Source organism: Cyclopterus lumpus, chromosome 7, assembly GCF_009769545.1.
Source record: "Cyclopterus lumpus isolate fCycLum1 chromosome 7, fCycLum1.pri, whole genome shotgun sequence".
NCBI lineage: Eukaryota > Metazoa > Chordata > Actinopteri > Perciformes > Cyclopteridae > Cyclopterus > Cyclopterus lumpus.
In genome coordinates this window covers 24,489,995-24,512,086 of record NC_046972.1, presented here as the reverse complement: position 1 = coordinate 24,512,086, position 22,092 = coordinate 24,489,995, and the positions used below count along the sequence as shown (strand labels likewise).

General features: G+C 43.5%; 1 protein-coding gene across 4 annotated transcripts; it reads left to right on the top strand.

Annotated features, from left to right (window-relative positions):
* The first annotated feature begins 1,740 nt into the window (after positions 1–1,740).
* Positions 1,741–19,299, top strand: abcd1 (ATP-binding cassette, sub-family D (ALD), member 1). 4 transcript variants are annotated; one of them, XM_034536349.1, is made up of 17 exons: positions 1,741–1,777; positions 3,432–3,775; positions 3,871–3,974; positions 4,773–4,930; positions 5,017–5,204; positions 5,280–5,454; positions 6,475–6,665; positions 7,475–7,655; positions 7,757–7,899; positions 9,995–10,154; positions 14,348–14,442; positions 16,368–16,513; positions 17,881–18,026; positions 18,125–18,209; positions 18,337–18,462; positions 18,606–18,693; positions 19,144–19,299. In XM_034536349.1, the coding sequence occupies exons 2-17, from the start codon at positions 3,608–3,610 to the stop codon at positions 19,288–19,290; spliced, it is 2,301 nt and encodes a 766-aa protein (XP_034392240.1). In that variant the 5' UTR covers positions 1,741–1,777; positions 3,432–3,607; the 3' UTR covers positions 19,291–19,299. The 4 variants fall into 4 exon arrangements, with proteins under 4 accessions (XP_034392240.1, XP_034392237.1, XP_034392239.1 ...); XM_034536346.1 differs by lacking the exon at positions 1,741–1,777 and adding an exon at positions 2,719–3,010; XM_034536348.1 differs by lacking the exon at positions 1,741–1,777 and adding an exon at positions 2,719–3,010 and having other exon boundaries at positions 3,396–3,775.
* The last annotated feature ends 2,793 nt before the right edge of the window (positions 19,300–22,092 follow it).

Here is a 22,092-nt window from a genome sequence, read left to right as displayed (position 1 = left end):
CCAGGACCACCAGTAACACCAGTAACACCAGTAACACCAGTAACACCAGGACAACCAGTAACACCAGTTACACCAGGGCCACCAGTTACACCAGGACCACTTGTAACACCAGTACCACCAGGACCACCAGTAACACCAGTAACACCAGTTACACCAGGACCACCAGTAACACAAGTTACACCAGTAACACCAGGACAACCAGTAACACCAGTAACACCAGGACCACCAGTTACACCAGGACCACCAGTAACACCAGTAACACCAGGACAACCAGTAACACCAGTTACACCAGGGCCACCAGTTACACCAGGACCACCAGGACCACCAGTAACACCAGTAACACCAGTAACACCAGGACCACCAGTTACACCAGGACCACCAGTAACACCAGTAACACCAGTGTTGAAGCAGCATCAAGGCTCTAAACTAAATGTTTAAATTGTAGAAAATTAGAAAGTTTAAATTGTAATAATTACACTATTCATGTATTTTATCTATATTATTATTATTAATTATATTATTATATATATTGTTATCATTAATTATACTATTATTATTGCTAATTATATTATTATCTATATTATTATTATTTATTATATTATTATATATATTATCATCATTAATTATATTATTATTATATATTATATATATTATTATTAATTATATTATTATTATTATTAATATTATTTATAATGATTTAACAAACTAAAAGAGAAACACTAAAATACACTAATTATTGACACTAAATAAAACAGAATTAATGAATTAATCAAGTGAAATTTAATTTGAAAATTGATCCGATCAATATTGATCAGTTCTAAGTAGGTCTTACAGGAGGTCCTCAATGTGGTCCAGACCACCTCTGAATGTGGTCTGATGGGGTCCAGCAATAAGAGGACCAGGGGGTCCCTGATGGGTTCTGAAGAACCTCTTCAGGATGAAAACCAATCGCAGCGACAATCAGACGATGATGTCACAGTGTTGATTGATCGGTTTATTGATCGACTGCACTGAGCCTGTTTTGTTTTGAGCTTTACTGAAACTCTTTTATACGGATGTCCTTGAACTCAACATGAATGGAATGCAACTTTTTTAAATCGTCTGACGGACTTTGATGACCCACCAATGCGTTGATTAATCAGTATATTGATTATTAATCAATTACATGTGTCTCAGTGTTGTGATGTGTCGTTTGTACTGAGTTCAGTTCTTCACACAAACCATCAAAAGATATCTATATATATATATATATATATATATATATATATACTGTATATGTATAGATATATACATATACAGTATATCTATATATATATACATATACAGTATATATATCTACATATATATGTTGATATATATAGATATGTAGATATATATATATATATACCTATAGATATATATATGTAGATATATATAGATATGCATATATATACATCTATATACCTATATAGATGTATATATATGTACATATATATGTATGTATGTATACATCTATATGTATATATATATAGATATGTAGATATATCTATATATATATGTAGATATATACATCTATATATATATATATATATATATATATATATATATATATATATATATATATATATATATATATATATGTGTGTGTGTATAGATGAAGTCTGATTGGCTGCACTAACTGTCAGGTGATCGAGCTTCGGAGGAGCAGAAAGTCCCAGCATGCACCTCTTCTTAATCACGCCAAAGCAGAACAGAATACTCAGTGATGTGTTCAAGAACCCTGAATACTGCGGTACTAGTAAGTACTACTATGCAGTAACACCAAACTCTGTACAGACTTCTGAGTATTTAAAAAGTATCTGTATGTACCTGAGTTACTGTAGCTAGTACTCTACCTGTGTAGTCGGTGTCCTCCTTCAGGTCCAGGACCACCTGATGTCTCCGCCATGGTGCGTTCAGGGTCACTCTGTACAGTTGTTTTCTTTCACTTCATTTTGAAACAATCTAAACTTTCTGAAAAATACTTTTCTATCTTTTTTCACTCGTTCTGCTGTTTGATGTGAAGATGTAAATAAACGATGGATATTATGAAGTTTTCTCTGAACATAATATTTACTGTATTGTTATTATTACTTTGTTTTATCTCTACAAGCAATGGGTTCAATCCAGGTGTGCTCTCTTTTACTCTTATGTGCAAGGAGCCTGAACGCCACATGATACATGTAATAAAGCTTAAATTATATATAGTTTTAAACCAATCACTTTATTTAGTTCTACATGTGTGTCTCTGTGTAGGAGACGTGGGAGGAGGGGTCCTCGGTATTGGGACAGGACTCAGATCTACAGATCTGGGATCGTGTGAACAGGTCTGAGAGCAGATCTGGGATCATGTGATTAGGTCTAATAGCAGATCTGGGATCAGATGATCGGGTCTGAGAGCTGATCTGGGATCAGATGATCGGGTCTGAGAGCTGATCTGGGATCAGGTGATCGGGTCTGAGAGCTGATCTGGGATCAGATGATCGGGTCTGAGAGCTGATCTGGGATCAGATGATCGGGTCTGAGAGCTGATCTGGGATCAGATGATCGGGTCTGAGAGCTGATCTGGGATCAGATGATCGGGTCTGAGAGCTGATCTGGGATCAGATGATCGGGTCTGAGAGCTGATCTGGGATCAGGTGATCGGGTCTGAGAGCTGATCTGGGATCAGATGATCGGGTCTGAGAGCTGATCTGGGATCAGGTGATCGGGTCTGAGAGCTGATCTGGGATCAGGTGATCGGGTCTGAGAGCTGATCTGGGATCAGGTGATCGGGTCTGAGAGCTGATCTGGGATCAGGTTACACTTTGAACTCTACCAGCTTCCTGCTCCATTAGCTGCTTTTAAAACTCGGGTGAAACTTTTTAGTTCGGTTTGGTTTCGGGACCGGAACTTACGGAACCGGGACTGACGGGACCAAGATCTACGGGACCGGGACGTACTTCCATGTGTTTTAATCTGGAAATCTGAGAAGAAGAATACATAACGGCAGGTTAGCTAACGGTAACGGTGTTTATCGGAGAGGTCAAAGGTCAACCGCTGCGGAAGAGGGGACAAAGGTCACGTGACACAAGTCTAGTAGTATATAAATACACTAATACATATACTAATATATATATAATATATATATATATAATATATATTTTAGCATGTATATGTTGGTAAGTATATATATTAATATGTATATATATATATTAGAGTGTATATATATATATATATATATATATATATATATATATATATATATATATATATATTTATATATATTTATTAGTACTAATTTGTATATACTAATATGTATATGTATATATATATATGTAAGTGTATATGTATATATATATATATATATATATTAGTGTGTATATATATCTTAACAGGTGATCCACTGACAGGTGATCTTACGCTATTTGCAGTTGGAGCATCATGCCCTGAGGTCAACATGCTGTTTCCATGACAACAAGGTCCATAGTGGATCCCTCTTGGACCAGAATCTGTCCGGACCCTTCTTGGACCAGGTTCAGTCCTGACCCCTGTTGGACCAGGAACAATCCGTTTCAATCTTGGACCAGAATCCGTCCGGACCCCCGAGATGCTACTTTCCTCTGATAGGTCACACCTGCCTGTCAGGATGCAGCTGACCTATCAGGAGCTGCAGGCTCAGTGGAGGCGGAGCCCCAGACTCAGGAAGCTGGCGGCTGCTCTGATTGTTGCCTACGGCGTCAAGAAACTGTCTCCCTATGTTTGGGGGAGGATACAGGTGAGACACACACACACACACACACACACACACACGCACACACACACACACACACACACTGCAGGTAACTCTGGGTGTGTTTGTCTTTTTTTTAGAGGAGTGCAGCAGGTAAACAGCTGGGTGGGGCTAATCTACCTGTGGGCGTGGTCAGCACCTCCAGCTGTGTGGACGTTGGAGGAAAGAAGAAGAGAGACAGCAGGTGTGTGTGTGTGTGTGTGTGTGTGTGGTTCTGGTCTCCCTAACCCACTCCAGTATGTGGTTCTGGTCTCCCTAACCCACTCCAGTATGTGGTTCTGGTCTCCCTAACCCACTCCAGGATGTGGTTCTGGTCTCCCTAACCCACTCCAGGATGTGGTTCTGGTCTCCCTGATCCACTCTAGTATGTGGTTCTGGTCTCCCCAACCCACTCCAGTATGTGGTTCTGGTCTCCCCAACCCACTCCAGGATGTGGCTCTGGTCTCCCTAACCCATTCCAGGATGTGGCTCTGGTCTCCCTAACCCACTCCAGGATGTAGTTCTGGTCTCCCACTCCAGTATGTGGTTCTGGTCTCCCTAACCCACTCCAGGATGTGGCTCTGGTCTCCCTAACCCACTCCAGGATGTGGCTCTGGTCTCCCTAACCCACTCCAGGATGTGGCTCTGGTCTCCCTAACCCACTCCAGTATGTGGTTCTGGTCTCCCTGATCCACTCTAGTATGTGGTTCTGGTCTCCCCAACCCACTCCAGTATGTGGTTCTGGTCTCCCCAACCCACTCCAGGATGTGGCTCTGGTCTCCCTAACCCACTCCAGGATGTAGTTCTGGTCTCCCTAACCCATTCCAGGATGTGGCTCTGGTCTCCCTAACCCACTCCAGGATGTAGTTCTGGTCTCCCACTCCAGTATGTGGTTCTGGTCTCCCTAACCCACTCCAGGATGTGGCTCTGGTCTCCCTAACCCACTCCAGGATGTGGTTCTGGTCTCCCTAACCCACTCCAGGACGTGGTCTTGTGTCCTCAGGTCTCCGTCAGTGAACAGGGAGTTCCTCCTCAGACTGTCTCGTCTGTTGAAGCTGCTGTTCCCCCGGTTCCTGAGTCCAGAGGTCGGCCTGCTGGTTCTGCACTCCCTCACCCTGATGTCCAGAACCTTCCTGTCCATCTACGTGGCAGCTCTGGACGGTCAGCTGTGTACACACACACACACACACACACACACAGAGTATACATGTCCGTGTGATGCAGTACTGCTGGCCCCGCCCCCTCAGGTGTGATCGTGAGGTGCATCGTGCAGAAGGACCCTCAGGCCTTCGTGCTGCAGCTCTCCAAGTGGCTCCTGGTCGCCGTTCCCGCGACCTTCATCAACAGCGCCATCAGGTTCCTGGAAGGTCAGCTGTCCCTCAGGTTCAGGAGCCGATTGGTCGACCACGCCTACCAGCTGTACTTCACCAACCAGGTACCGGCCGCATTGCATTGACCCACGTTCTCGTTGTGGTTCCTGAACGCCTCACGCTGCCCTCGGTCTCCGCAGACGTTCTACCGCGTCAGCAACATGGACGGCCGGCTGTCCAATCCGGACCAGTCGCTCACCGAGGACATCGTCATGTTCTCCGCCTCGGTCGCTCATCTCTACTCCAACCTCACCAAACCCATCCTGGACGTGGTGGTGACCTGCTACACCCTGCTGAGGACCGCTCATTCCAAAGGTACACCTGGTACACGCTGTGCACCTGGTACACGCTGTGCACATGGTACACCTGGTACACGCTGTGCACCTGGTACACATGGTACACGCTGTGCACCTGGTACACGCTGTGCACCTGGTACACGCTGTGCACCTGGTACACGCTGTGCACCTGGTACACGCGGTGCACCTGGTACACATGGTACACGCTGTGCACCTGGTACACATGGTACACGCTGTGCACCTGGTACACATGGTACACGCTGTGCACCTGGTACACGCTGTGCACATGGTACACCTGGTACACGCTGTGCACCCGGTACACCTGCTACACCCTGCTGAGGACCGCTCATTCCAAAGGTACACCTGGTACACGCTGTGCACCTGGTACACGATGTGCACATGGTACACGATGTGCACATGGTACACGCTGCGCACCTGGTACACGCTGCGCACCTGGTACACCTGCTACACCCTGCTGAGGACCGCTCATTCCAAAGGTACACCTGGTACACGCTGTGCACATGGTACACGCTGCGCACCTGGTACACGCTGCGCACCTGGTACACGCTGCGCACCTGGTACACGATGCGCACCTGGTACACGCTGTGCACCTGGTACACGATGCGCACCTGGTACACGCTGTGCACCTGGTACACGCTGTGCACCTGGTACACGATGTGCACCAGGTACACGATGTGCACCTGGTACACGATGCGCACCTGGTACACGCTGTGCACCTGGTACACGATGTGCACCAGGTACACGCTGTGCACCTGGTACACGATGTGCACCAGGTACACGATGTGCACCCGGTACACCCGGTACACCTGGTACACGATGTGCACCCGGTACACCCGGTACACCTGGTACACGATGTGCACCCGGTACACCTGGTACACGATGTGCACCCGGTACACCTGGTACACGTTGTGTACATGGTACACCAGGTACACGCTATGCACCCGGTACACGTTGTGTACATGGTGCACCTGGTGAACCTGGTACACATAGTACATTTTGGTCCTCTTCCTCGTTGCAGGAGCAAACACCACATGGCCGTCCGTCATCGCCGGCCTGGTGGTGGCGCTCACCGCCAAAATCCTTCGCTCCTGCTCGCCTCGATTCGGCAAGCTGGTGGCCGAGGAGGCGAAGAGGAAGGGCGACCTGAGGTACATGCACTCTCGCATCATCGCCAACTCCGAGGAAATCGCCTTCTATGGCGGACACAAGGTGAGCCTCCTCTAGCTGGGTGCGTTTGATTCGCAGGTGGAGATGGCCCCGCCCCGATAATAACGAGTGTGGGTGCGTTTGATTCGCAGGTGGAGATGGCCCCGTCCCGATATTAACGAGTGCGGGTGCGTTTGATTCGCAGGTGGAGATGGCCCCGCCCCGATAATAACGAGTGCGGGTGCGTTTGATTCGCAGGTGGAGATGGCCCCGCCCTGATAATAACAACGAGTGCGGGTGCGTTTGATTCGCAGGTGGAGATGGCCCCCCGCCCTGATAATAGCAAAAGTGCGGGTGCGTTTGATTCGCAGGTGGAGATGGCCCCGCCCCGATAATAACGAGTGTGGGTGCGTTTGATTCGCAGGTGGAGATGGACCCGCCCCGATAATAACAACGGGTGCGGGTGCGTTTGATTCGCAGGTGGAGATGGCCCCGCCCCGATAATAACAACGAGTGCGGGTGCGTTTGATTCGCAGGTGGAGATGGCCCCGCCCCGATAATAATAACGAGTGTGGGTGCGTTTGATTCGCAGGTGGAGATGGCCCCGCCCCGATAATAATAACGAGTGTGGGTGCGTTTGATTCGCAGGTGGAGATGGCCCCGCCCTGATAATAATAACGAGTGTGGGTGCGTTTGATTCGCAGGTGGAGATGGCCCCGCCCTGATAATAACAACGAGTGTGGGTGTGTTTGATTCGCAGGTGGAGATGGCCCCGCCCTGATAATAACAACGAGTGTGGGTGTGTTTGATTCGCAGGTGGAGATGGCCCCGCCCTGATAATAACAACGAGTGTGGGTGTGTTTGATTCGCAGGTGGAGATGGCCCAGCTGCAGAGGAGCTACGCGTCCCTGTCCTCTCAGATCCACCACATCCTGCTGAAGCGCCTGTGGTACGTCATGCTGGAACAGTTCCTCATGAAGTACGTATGGAGCGCCTCCGGCCTGGTGATGGTCGCGGTGCCCATCATCACCGCCACGGGCTACTCCAGAAACGGTGAATACAGACCTGCCGTGACCTTTGGCCTGTGACCTCAGCAATGCCCTCCCGTGCCCTATTTAACCACTCTCGCTGTGACCTTTGACCTGTGACCTCAGACTCTGAGGAGGTGAAGCAGGCGGCCCTGCTGATGGAGGAGGAGGAGCTTGTGAGTGAGAGGACGCAGGCGTTCACTACGGCCAGAAACCTCCTGAACGCGGCCGCCGACGCTGTGGAGAGGATCATGATCTCATATAAGGAGGTGCACATCCCACTCCTCTTTAACTCCTCCCACTCTTCTTTAACTCCTCCTTCTCCTATTTAACCCCTCCCACTATTCTTTAACTCCTCCTTCTCCTCTTTAACTCCTCCCACTCCTCCCGCTCCTCTTCCTTCACTTCTCCTGTTTCTCCTACCTCCCCAAACAACCCACACTCATTTTAGCTCCCAAATGCCTGTATAAGTAAAGCCTAGATTAGTAAAACCTGGATAAGTAAATCCTGGATTAGTACAGCCTGTATAAATCAAGCCTAAATTAGTAAAACATGGATAAGTAAAGTCTGGATTAGTGAAGCCTTATTAGTAAAACCTGGATAAGTAACGCCTGGATAAGTGAATCCTAGATTAGTCAAACCTGGATAAGTAAAGCCTGGATTAGTACAGCCTGGATAAATGAATCCTAGATTAGTCAAACCTGGATTAGTAAAGCCTGGGTAAGTAAAGCCTGGATTAGTACAGCCTGGATAAGTGAATCCTAGATTAGTCAAGACTGGATTAGTAAAGCCTGGATTAGTAAAGCCTGGATTAGTACAGCCTGGATAAGTGAATCCTAGATTAGTCAAGTCTGGATTAGTAAAGCCTGGATTAGTCAAACCTGGATTAGTAAAGCCTGGATTAGTACAGCCTGGATAAGTGAATCCTAGATTAGTCAAACCTGGATTAGTAAAGCCTGGGTAAGTAAAGCCTGGATTAGTACAGCCTGGATAAGTGAATCCTAGATTAGTAAAACCTGGATAAGTAAATCCTGGATTAGTACAGCCTGTATAAATCAAGCCTAAATTAGTAAAACATGGATAAGTAAAGTCTGGATTAGTGAAGCCTTATTAGTAAAACCTGGATAAGTAACGCCTGGATAAGTGAATCCTAGATTAGTCAAACCTGGATAAGTAAAGCCTGGATTAGTACAGCCTGGATAAATGAATCCTAGATTAGTCAAACCTGGATTAGTAAAGCCTGGGTAAGTAAAGCCTGGATTAGTACAGCCTGGATAAGTGAATCCTAGATTAGTCAAGACTGGATTAGTAAAGCCTGGATTAGTAAAGCCTGGATTAGTACAGCCTGGATAAGTGAATCCTAGATTAGTCAAGTCTGGATTAGTAAAGCCTGGATTAGTCAAACCTGGATTAGTAAAGCCTGGATTAGTACAGCCTGGATAAGTGAATCCTAGATTAGTCAAACCTGGATTAGTAAAGCCTGGGTAAGTAAAGCCTGGATTAGTACAGCCTGGATAAGTGAATCCTAGATTAGTAAAACCTGGATAAGTAAATCCTGGATTAGTACAGCCTGTATAAATCAAGCCTAAATTAGTAAAACATGGATAAGTAAAGTCTGGATTAGTGAAGCCTTATTAGTAAAACCTGGATAAGTAACGCCTGGATAAGTGAATCCTAGATTAGTCAAACCTGGATAAGTAAAGCCTGGATTAGTACAGCCTGGATAAGTGAATCCTAGATTAGTCAAACCTGGATTAGTAAAGCCTGGGTAAGTAAAGCCTGGATTAGTACAGCCTGGATAAGTGAATCCTAGATTAGTCAAGACTGGATTAGTAAAGCCTGGATTAGTAAAGCCTGGATTAGTACAGCCTGGATAAGTGAATCCTAGATTAGTCAAGTCTGGATTAGTAAAGCCTGGATTAGTCAAACCTGGATTAGTAAAGCCTGGATTAGTACAGCCTGGATAAGTGAATCCTAGATTAGTCAAACCTGGATTAGTAAAGCCTGGGTAAGTAAAGCCTGGATTAGTACAGCCTGGATAAGTGAATCCTAGATTAGTCAAGACTGGATTAGTAAAACCTGGATTAGTAAAGCCTGGATAAGTGAATCCTAGATTAGTCAAGACTGGATTAGTAAAACCTGGATTAGTAAAGCCTGGATTAGTACAGCCTGGATAAGTGAATCCTAGATTAGTCAAGCCTGGATTAGTAAAGCCTGGGTAAATAAAGCCTGGATTAGTAAAGCCTGGATTAGTACAGCCTGGATAAGTGAATCCTAGATTAGTCAAACCTGGATTAGTAAAGCCTGGGTAAGTAAAGCCTGGATTAGTAAAGCCTGGATTAGTAACGCCCGGTGTGCCTGCAGGTCACAGAGCTGGCGGGCTACACCTCTCGGGTCTCTGAGATGTTGGATGTGTTTGAAGACGTGAATAATGGAGTCTACCGGCGCTCTGACAGAGAGGAGGAGCCAGCAGGAGACGTGGTTCAGCACGGACACCGACTCACCGGCCGCCTGGAGATCAGAGGTAGAACCACACAGTGGAACCAGATCAGAGGTAGAACCACACAGTGGAACCAGATCAGAGGTAGAACCACACAGTGGGTCCAGATCAGAGGTAGAACCACACAGTGGAACTAGATCAGAGATAGAACCACACAGTGGAACCAGATCAGAGGTAGAACCACACAGTGGAACCAGATCAGAGGTAGAACCACACAGTGGAACTAGATCAGAGATAGAACCACACAGTGGAACCAGATCAGAGGTAGAACCACACAGTGGAACCAGATCAGAGGTAGAACCACACAGTGGAACCAGATCAGAGGTAGAACCACACAGTGGAACTAGATCAGAGGTAGAACCACACAGTGGGACCAGATCAGAGGTAGAACCACACAGTGGGACTAGATCAGAGGTAGAACCACACAGTGGGACCAGATCAGAGGTAGAACCACACAGTGGAACCAGATCAGAGGTAGAACCACACAGTGGGACCAGATCAGAGGTAGAACCACACAGTGGGACTAGATCAGAGATAGAACCACACAGTGGGACTAGATCAGAGGTAGAACCACACAGTGGAACCAGATCAGAGGTAGAACCACACAGTGGGACCAGATCAGAGGTAGAACCACACAGTGGAACCAGATCAGAGGTAGAACCACACAGTGGAACCAGATCAGAGGTAGAACCACACAGTGGAACCAGATCAGAGGTAGAACCACACAGTGGAACCAGATCAGAGGTAGAACCACACAGTGGAACTAGATCAGAGGTAGAACCACACAGTGGGACCAGATCAGAGGTAGAACCACACAGTGGGACTAGATCAGAGGTAGAACCACACAGTGGGACCAGATCAGAGGTAGAACCACACAGTGGAACCAGATCAGAGGTAGAACCACACAGTGGGACCAGATCAGAGGTAGAACCACACAGTGGGACTAGATCAGAGATAGAACCACACAGTGGGACTAGATCAGAGGTAGAACCACACAGTGGAACCAGATCAGAGGTAGAACCACACAGTGGGACCAGATCAGAGGTAGAACCACAAAGTGGAACCAGATCAGAGGTAGAACCACACAGTGGAACCAGATCAGAGGTAGAACCACACAGTGGAACTAGATCAGAGGTAGAACCACACAGTGGGACCAGATCAGAGGTAGAACCACACAGTGGAACCAGATCAGAGGTAGAACCACACAGTGGAACTAGATCAGAGATAGAACCACACAGTGGGACTAGATCAGAGGTAGAACCACACAGTGGAACCAGATCAGAGGTAGAACCACACATTGGAACCAGATCAGAGGTAGAACCACACAGTGGAACTAGATCAGAGGTAGAACCACACAGTGGAACCAGATCAGAGGTAGAACCACACAGTGGGACCAGATCATGAGTATTACATGTACAGTACATGAGTACATGAGTATTCCATGTACAGTACATGAGTATTCCATGTACAGTACGTGAGTATTACATGTACAGTACGTGAGTACATGAGTATTACATGTACAGTACATGAGTACATGAGTATTACATGTACAGTACGTGAGTACATGAGTATTACATGTACAGTACGTGAGTACATGAGTATTACATGTACAGTACATGAGTATTACATGTACAGTACATGAGTATTACATGTACAGTACATGAGTATTACATGTACAGTACATGAGTATTACATGTACAGTACATGAGTATTACATGTACAGTACGTGAGTACATGAGTATTACATGTACAGTACGTGAGTACATGAGTATTACATGTACAGTACATGAGTATTACATGTACAGTACGTGAGTACATGAGTATTACATGTACAGTACATGAGTATTACATGTACAGTACGTGAGTATTACATGTACAGTACATGAGTACATGAGTATTACATGTACAGTACGTGAGTACATGAGTATTACATGTACAGTACATGAGTATTACATGTACAGTACATGAGTACATGAGTATTACATGTACAGTACATGAGTATTACATGTACAGTATGTGAGTACATGAGTATTACATGTACAGTACATGAGTATTACATGTACAGTATGTGAGTACATGAGTATTACATGTACAGTACATGAGTATTACATGTACAGTACGTGAGTACATGAGTATTACATGTACAGTACATGAGTATTACATGTACAGTACATGAGTATTACATGTACAGTACGTGATTACATGAGTATTACATGTACAGTACATTAGTATTCCATGTACAGTACGTGAGTACATGAGTATTACATGTACAGTACATTAGTATTCCATGTACAGTACGTGAGTACATGAGTATTACATGAGTGAGTACATGAGTATTACATGTACAGTACATGAGTATTACATGTACAGTACATGAGTACATGAGTATTACATGTACAGTACGTGAGTACATGAGTATTACATGTACAGTACATGAGTATTACATGTACAGTACGTGATTACATGAGTATTACATGTACAGTACATGAGTATTCCATGTACAGTACGTGAGTACATGAGTATTACATGTACAGTACATGAGTATTCCATGTACAGTACGTGAGTACATGAGTATTACATGTACAGTACATGAGTATTCCATGTACAGTACGTGAGTACATGAGTATTACATGTACAGTACATTAGTATTCCATGTACAGTACGTGAGTACATGAGTATTACATGAGTGAGTACATGAGTATTACATGTACAGTACATGAGTATTACATGTACAGTACATGAGTACATGAGTATTACATGTACAGTACATGAGTATTACATGTACAGTACATGAGTATTACATGTACAGTACATGAGTACATGAGTATTACATGTACAGTACATGAGTATTACATGTACAGTACATGAGTACATGAGTATTACATGTACAGTACATGAGTATTACATGTACAGTACATGAGTACATGAGTATTACATGTACAGTACGTGATTAGCCTATAGATGACCCCTATTGTCAAAGACATGATTGTTTTCATGATGTCATGAGCAGCCTTTTGATTGACATCGTGGGGACATTTGATGGTTCAGCCCACTGACTCTGATGAGCTCCCTCATGAATAGTGATGGGAACGCATCTTCATTACATGGAGAAACATTCAATATTCAATCTCCTGCAATCCCACAGAAGCCCTCTTTGATTGCTTTCAGTCAGAGAACGTGAGAACACTTCCTGAAGAACTCTGGCTATGAAACATTAATGTGACTAACATCACTCTGAGGAAGGAGCTGCCAGCTTATCCAGCTAACCTAAGATAGCCTGCGCTGGAGGTTCAAGTTTATGGATGTGTTGCCGTGGTGATTTTGCCAAACTTGCTTCGTGGAACCGAAAAGCCTGACTTGTGTAATCTTATCCTGAAGATTATCCAGCTAACTACGTTAGCCGGGTACGAGGAACGGGGCCCAGGTCAGAGGTAGAACCACACAGCGAGGTAGAACCACACAGCGAGGTAGAACCACACAGCGCGGTAGAACCACACAGGGAGGTAGAACCACACACCGAGGTAGAACCACACAGCGAGGTAGAACCACACAGCGAGGTAAAACCACGCAGCGAGGTAGAAACACACAGCGAGGTAGAACCACACAGCGAGGTAGAACCACACAGCGAGGTAGAACCACACAGCGCGGTAGAACCACACAGCGAGGTAGAACCACACAGCGAGGTAGAACCACACAGCGAGGTAGAACCACACAGCGCGGTAGAACCACACAGCGAGGTAGAACCACACAGCGAGGTAGAACCACACAGCGCGGTAGAACCACACAGGGAGGTATAACCACACACCGAGGTAGAACCACACAGCGAGGTAGAACCACACAGGGAGGTAGAACCACACAGCGAGGTAGAACCACACAGCGCGGTAGAACCACACAGCGAGGTAGAACCACACAGCGAGGTAGAACCACACAGCGAGGTAGAACCACACAGCGCGGTAGAACCACACAGCGAGGTAGAACCACACAGCGAGGTAGAACCACACAGCGCGGTAGAACCACACAGGGAGGTAGAACCACACAGCGCGGTAGAACCACACAGCGAGGTAGAACCACACAGCGAGGTAGAACCACACAGCGCGGTAGAACCACACAGGGAGGTAGAACCACACAGCGCGGTAGAACCACACAGGGAGGTAGAACCACACAGCGAGGTAGAACCACACATTATGGAAACCTAACTTGTGTATTTAAATGTGCAGGTCAGGTGATCAGTGTGGAGAAGGGGATTCGCTGTGAGAACCTGCCAATCATCACACCCAATGGAGACGTGGTGGTTTCTAGCCTCAACATCCAGGTAACACACACAGACACACAATAACAAACACACACAGACACACAATAACAAACACACACAGACACACAATAACAAACACACACAGACACACAATAACAAACAAACACACACAGACACACACTAACAAACACACAATAACAAACAAACACACACAGACACACAATAACAAACACACACACACACAGACACAGAATAACAAACAAACACACACAGACACACAATAACAAACACACACAGACACACACTAACAAACACACAAACACACAATAACAAACACACACACACACAGACACAGAATAACAAACAAACACACACAGACACACAATAACAAACACACACAGACACATTCACCCTGAGCTCGGGATGCAGTGTGTGTATGTGTCCACATGGTGTCAGTGTTGTCATGTGATAGCAGAATGTACTGCAGTACTTTTACTTCAGTACACATTTGAGGTACTTGTTCACTACATTCATGAGATATATTTACTTTACACTCATTTGAATGTAGTATTAGTACTTTTACTGTAACAGAGTATTATTACTGTGTAGTATTAGTACTTTTACTGTAACAGAGTATTATTACTGTGTAGTATTAGTACTTTTACTGTAACAGAGTATTATTACTGTGTAGTATTAGTACTTTTACTGTAACAGAGTATTATCACTGTGTAGTATTAGTACTTTTACTATAACAGAGTATTATTACTGTGTAGTATTAGTACTTTTACTAAATCAGAGTATTATCACTGTGTAGTATTAGTACTTTTACTGTAACAGAGTATTATCACTGTGTAGTATTAGTACTTTTACTATAACAGAGTATTATCACTGTGTAGTATTAGTACTTTTACTGTAACAGAGTATTATTACTGTGTAGTATTAGTACTTTTACTGTAACAGAGTATTATCACTGTGTAGTATTAGTACTTTGACTAAATCAGAGTATTATCACTGTGTAGTATTAGTACTTTTACTATAACAGAGTATTATCACTGTGTAGTATTAGTACTTTTACTATAACAGAGTATTATCACTGTGTAGTATTAGTACTTTTACTGTAACAGAGTATTATCACTGTGTAGTATTAGTACTTTTACTATAACAGAGTATTATCACTGTGTAGTATTAGTACTTTTACTGTAACAGAGTATTATCACTGTGTAGTATTAGTACTTTTACTATAACAGAGTATTATCACTGTGTAGTATTAGTACTTTTACTATAACAGAGTATTATCACTGTGTAGTATTAGTACTTTTACTATAACAGAGTATTATCACTGTGTAGTATTAGTACTTTTATTATAACAGAGTATTATCACTGTGTAGTATTAGTACTTGTACTGCAGTAAAGGATCTGAGTACTTGTCAAACTACATTATTAAAATACTTCAGTAATAATAGTTTTATTGATCTTCTGTCCCAGAGATGTCACTGTGCTACTGAGCATGCTCAGTGCGGTCCTCCTTTCATCCTCATTCTTTCCACCAGTTTTACATTTCTGACTGAGGTCAAAGGTCAGCGCTCATTAGCATTGTGTGTGTGTGTGTGCGTGTGCGTGTGTGTGTGAGACACACACACAATGGAGGGCTTATAAAGTGGCATTTTGAGGGTCACACTGAAGGAAACATGAAGAAGAAGAAGAACATTGATGGAAACAGAATCTCCTCTCTGTCGGCCGATTCGTGACCTTTGACCCCTCTGCTCTGACAGACGCTCTGTGATTGGTCCGTTCTCTCAAATTTCAGGCATCAGTTTACAGCTGTTTCTCACACACACACACACACACACACACACTAGTGCTGAACGTTCCGGTTCACATGTAGCTTTATGTTCGTGATGTGGAACCAAAGCCAGCTGATTGGCTGTTTGGACGTCAGCTGACCCGTTGAGGCTCAAAGATGGCGGCTGTGTCTCTGGCCTCAGGTGGAGGAGGACATGAACGTGTTGATCACCGGGCCGAACGGCTGTGGGAAGAGTTCCCTGTTCAGGATCCTCAGTGGACTGTGGCCGGTTTATGGAGGAGTCCTGAACCGCCCCGATCCAGAGCACATGTTCTACATCCCACAGAGGTAACCCCCCTAACCCACACTATGGACCTGAACCAGGCCTAACTATAGACCTGAACCAGGCCTAACTATAGACCTGAACCAGGCCTAACTATAGACCTGAACCAGGCCTACCTACAGACCTGAACCAGTCCTAACTATAGACCTGAACCAGTCCTAACTATAGACCTGAACCAGTCCTAACTATAGACCTGAACCAGGCCTAACTATAGACCTGAACCAGGCCTAACTATAGACCTGAACCAGGCCTAACTATAGACCTGAACCAGGCCTAACTATAGACCTGAACCAGGCCTAACTATAGACCTGAACCAGTCCTAACTATAGACCTGAACCAGGCCTAACTATAGACCTGAACCAGGCCTAACTATAGACCTGAACCAGTCCTACCTAGACCTAAACCAGCCCTAACTATAGACCTGAACCAGTCCTAACTAGACCTGAACCAGTCCTAACTATAGACCTGAACCAGGCCTAACTATAGACCTGAACCAGTCCTACCTAGACCTAAACCAGCCCTAACTATAGACCTGAACCAGTCCTAACTAGACCTGAACCAGTCCTAACTATAGACCTGAACCAGGTCTAACTATAGACCTGAACCACTGAACCAGTCCTAACTATAGACCTGAACCAGTCCTACCTATAGACCTGAACCAGTCCTAACTATAGACCTGAACCAGTCCTAACTATATACCTGAACCAGGCCTAACTATAGACCTGAACCAGGCCTAACTATAGACCTGAACCAGTCCTACCTACAGACCTGAACCAGTCCTACCTACAGACCTGAACCAGCCCTAACTATAGACCTGAACCAGTCCTAACTAGACCTGAACCAGCCCTAACTATAGACCTGAACCAGTCCTACCTATAGACCTGAACCAGCCCTAACTATAGACCTGAACCAGTCCTAACTATAGACCTGAACCAGCCCTAACTATAGACCTGAACCAGTCCTAACTAGACCTGAACCAGGCCTAACTATAGACCTGAACCAGTCCTACCTAGACCTAAACCAGCCCTAACTATAGACCTGAACCAGTCCTAACTAGACCTGAACCAGTCCTAACTATAGACCTGAACCAGCCCTAACTATAGACCTGAACCAGTCCTAACTAGACCTGAACCAGGCCTAACTATAGACCTGAACCAGTCCTAACTATAGACCTGAACCAGGTCTAACTATAGACCTGAACCACTGAACCAGTCCTAACTATAGACCTGAACCAGTCCTACCTATAGACCTGAACCAGTCCTACCTATAGACCTGAACCAGTCCTACCTATACACCTGAACCATTTCTACCTATAGGCTCTCTCTAGTACTGTTCTAATAATGTAGTGATGAAGTAGTACTGTGTTCTGTAGACCCTACATGGCAGAGGGGACCCTCAGGGACCAGGTGATCTACCCGGACTCGGTGGAGGAGATGGTCCAGAGAGGAATCACAGATTCAGGTCTGGAAGAGATCCTTGGCACGGTCCACCTGCTGTACATCCTGGACCGAGAGGAAGGTCAGTGTGTGCGTTGAGGAATAGTACTCGTACTACTAGTACTGTTAGCGTGTAGTACTTCATGAAATACTGTGATTGATCCTGTGGGGCTTCTTCAGGTTGGGAGTCGGTCAGCGACTGGAGAGACGTTCTGTCTGGAGGAGAGAAGCAGAGGATGGGGATGGCCCGCATGTTCTACCACCGGTACTTTATATTTATACAGTCTGAAGGTCTGGATCTGGTGGTGGACCTATGGTTCTGGTCTCTGAGAGCCTCTGCTGGCTCCAGGACCTGGTCTAACCCCCCCCCCCCCCCCCCCTCTCTCTCTCAGCCCTCGGTACGCTCTGCTGGATGAGTGCACGAGCGCCGTCAGCATCGACGTGGAGGGAAGCATCTTCCAGGCTGCAAAGGATGCTGGGATATCCCTGCTGTCAATCACACACAGACCCTCCCTGTGGTCAGTACACACACACACACCTACACACACAGATGCACACACACACACTGTTTGTGTTATCAGAATCATCTTTATTGGCATCTATGTCTGTTAGAGGGTTATTGATTATTGATAGTGTTTGACTGATGCCCCGCCCCCAACAGGAAGTACCACTCTCACCTGCTCCAGTTTGATGGAGAAGGAGGATGGAAGTTTGAGCCTCTGGATGCGTCCACCCGCCTCTCTCTGCAGGTGTGTCTCTGGAAACCACTTCCTGTCATGTGACATCTTTCTTAGCTTTATGATCAATAATAAAACACCCAACAACTGCCAAGTCCTGTCTTTAAGCCTTTGGGCCGTGCAGTGTATATATATATATATATATATATATATATTAATTTATTTATATGAACAGCCAGTCAGTAATATATATATTTATAAATAAATATATATATATTTATATATTTATTTATTTATATGAACAGCCAATCAGTAATATATATATATATATATATATATATATATATATATATATATATATATATATATTTATTTATTTATTTATTTATATATATATATATATTTATTTATTTATATATATATATATATATATATATATATATATATATATATATATATATATATATATATGAACATGGCTTCCAACAGTGTCATGTGACTCATTAAACTTTGTGTGTTCAGGATGAGAAACAGCGTTTGGAGAATCAGCTGTCCGGAATTCCCAAGATGCAACAGAGGCTGACTGAGCTGTGTGTCCTGCTGGGGGTGAGACAGGAGGGGGGAGGGGTAAGACAGGAGGAGACAGAGGAGGAGAGAGAGACTGGGTGAGGAGGAGAGAGGTGGGGTGAGAGAGGAGGAGAGAGAGACTGGGGGAGATGGGAGGCGAGAGAGGAGGAGGAGAGAGGTGGGGTGAGAGGAGGAGAGAGACTGGGTGAGATGGGAGGAGAGAGGAGGAGAGAGAGAAGGAGGAGACGGGAGGAGGAGAGAGGAGGAGAGAGAGAAGGAGGAGAGAGGAGGAGAGAGAGAAGGAGGAGAGAGGAGTAGAGGGGGTGAGACAGGAGGAGAGGGGGGGGGAGAGAGGAGGAGAGAGAGACTGGGTGAGATGGGAGGAGAGAGGAGGAGAGAGAGAAGGAGGAGACGGGAGGAGGAGAGAGGAGGAGAGAGAGAAGGAGGAGAGAGGAGGAGAGAGAGAAGGAGGAGAGAGGAGTAGAGGGGGTGAGACAGGAGGAGAGGGGGGGGAGAGGAGGAGAGAGACTGGGTGAGATGGGAGGAGAGAGGAGGAGAGAGAGAAGGAGGAGACGGGAGGAGGAGACGGGAGGAGGAGAGAGGAGGAGGAGAGAGGAGGAGAGAGAGAAGGAGGAGAGAGGAGTAGAGGGGGTGAGACAGGAGGAGAGGGGGGGGAGAGAGGAGGAGAGAGAGACTGGGTGAGATGGGAGGAGGAGAGAGGTGGGGTGAAAGGAGGAGAGAGACTGGGTGAGACAGGAGGAGAGAGGAGGAGAGAGAGAAGGAGGAGACGGGAGGAGAGAGGAGGAGAGAGGAGGAGGAGAGAGGTGGGGTGAGACAGGAGGAGAGAGTAGGAGAGAGAGAAGGAGGAGACAGGAGGAAAGAGGAGTAGAGGGGGTGAGACAGGAGGAGAGAGAGGAGGAGGAGAGAGGTGGGGTGAGACCCTGATGTCCGTTTCCACGGTTACGGTGCAAACAGGAAGTGGGCGGAGTCACAAGCATGATTCTGTCACATGACTCATTCACTTCTGCCAATTTAAATATTGTATTGTTTTTTAAATCTATAAATCTATATTTTATCTATTTATGACGATAAAGAAGATGATAAAGAAGATGATGATGATGATGAAGATTAAAACCTCTATGTGTCCAATGCTTTTCAAAATAAAGTTATGATCAAGAAACTTTTGTATCAAAGTGTTTTATAAACATAAATATTTATGATGAGTGATCGATATTGGTGGAAGGTACTCATGAGTACTATTCAGAGGTACTTGTACTTTACTTTAGTATTCATACTTGTACTGACAGACACTGGTGACTTTTCAGAATAAGAGCTCACAAACAAAATGTGATGATTTGTGAAAACCAAGAATATGAAGAAAATCTAACATTAAAGTAGAAATTAGTACTTTATGAAATATTTACATACTTTAAGAAGTACTTATGTACTTTATGAAGTACTTATGTACTTTATGAAGTGATTTGGATACTCCATTACTGAAACACTGAGTACTTTACGATAGTATTATTGAACTTTATGATAGTATTAATGTACTTTATGATGGTATTAATGTACTTTATGATATATTAATGTACATTACGATAGTATTAATGTACTTTATGATAGTATTAATGTACTTTATGATAGTATTAATGTACTTTATGATATATTAATGTACATTACGATAGTATTAATGTACTTTATGATAGTATTAATGTACTTTATGATAGTATTAATGTACTTTACAATAGTACGAATGTACTTTATGATAGTATGAATGTACTTTATGATATATTAATGTACTTTATGATAGTATTAATGTACTTTATGCTATATTAATGTACATTACGATAGTATTAATGTACTTTATGATAGTATTAATGTACTTTATGATATATTAATGTACTTTATGATAGTATTAATGTACTTTACGATAGTATTAATGTACTTTATGCTATATTAATGTACATTACGATAGTATTAATGTACTTTATGATAGTATTAATGTACTTTATGATATATTAATGTACATTACGATAGTATGAATGTACTTTATGATATATTAATATACTTTATGATAGTATGAATGTACTTTATGATAGTATTAATGTACTTTATGATATATTAATGTACTTTATGATAGTATTAATGTACTTTACGATAGTATTAATGTACTTTATGCTATATTAATGTACATTACGATAGTATTAATGTACTTTATGATAGTATTAATGTACTTTATGATATATTAATGTACATTACGATAGTATGAATGTACTTTATGATATATTAATATACTTTATGATAGTATGAATGTACTTTATGATAGTATTAATGTACTTTACGATAGTATGAATGTACTATATGATATATTAATATACTTTATGATAGTATGAATGTACTTTATGATAGTATTAATGTACTGTACGATAGTATTAATGTACTTTATGATATATTAATTGACATTATGATAGTATTAATGTACTTTATGATATATTAATGTACATTGCGATAGTATTAATGTACTTTATGAAGTACTTATGTACTTTATGAAGTGATTTGGATACTCCATTACTGAAACACTGAGTACTTTACGATAGTATTATTGAACTTTATGATAGTATTAATGTACTTTATGATGGTATTAATGTACTTTATGATATATTAATGTACATTACGATAGTATTAATGTACTTTATGATAGTATTAATGTACTTTATGATAGTATTAATGTACTTTACGATAGTATTAATGTACTTTATGCTATATTAATGTACATCACGATAGTATTAATGTACTTTATGATATATTAATATACTTTATGATAGTATGAATGTACTTTATGATAGTATTAATGTACTGTACGATAGTATTAATGTACTTTATGATATATTAATTGACATT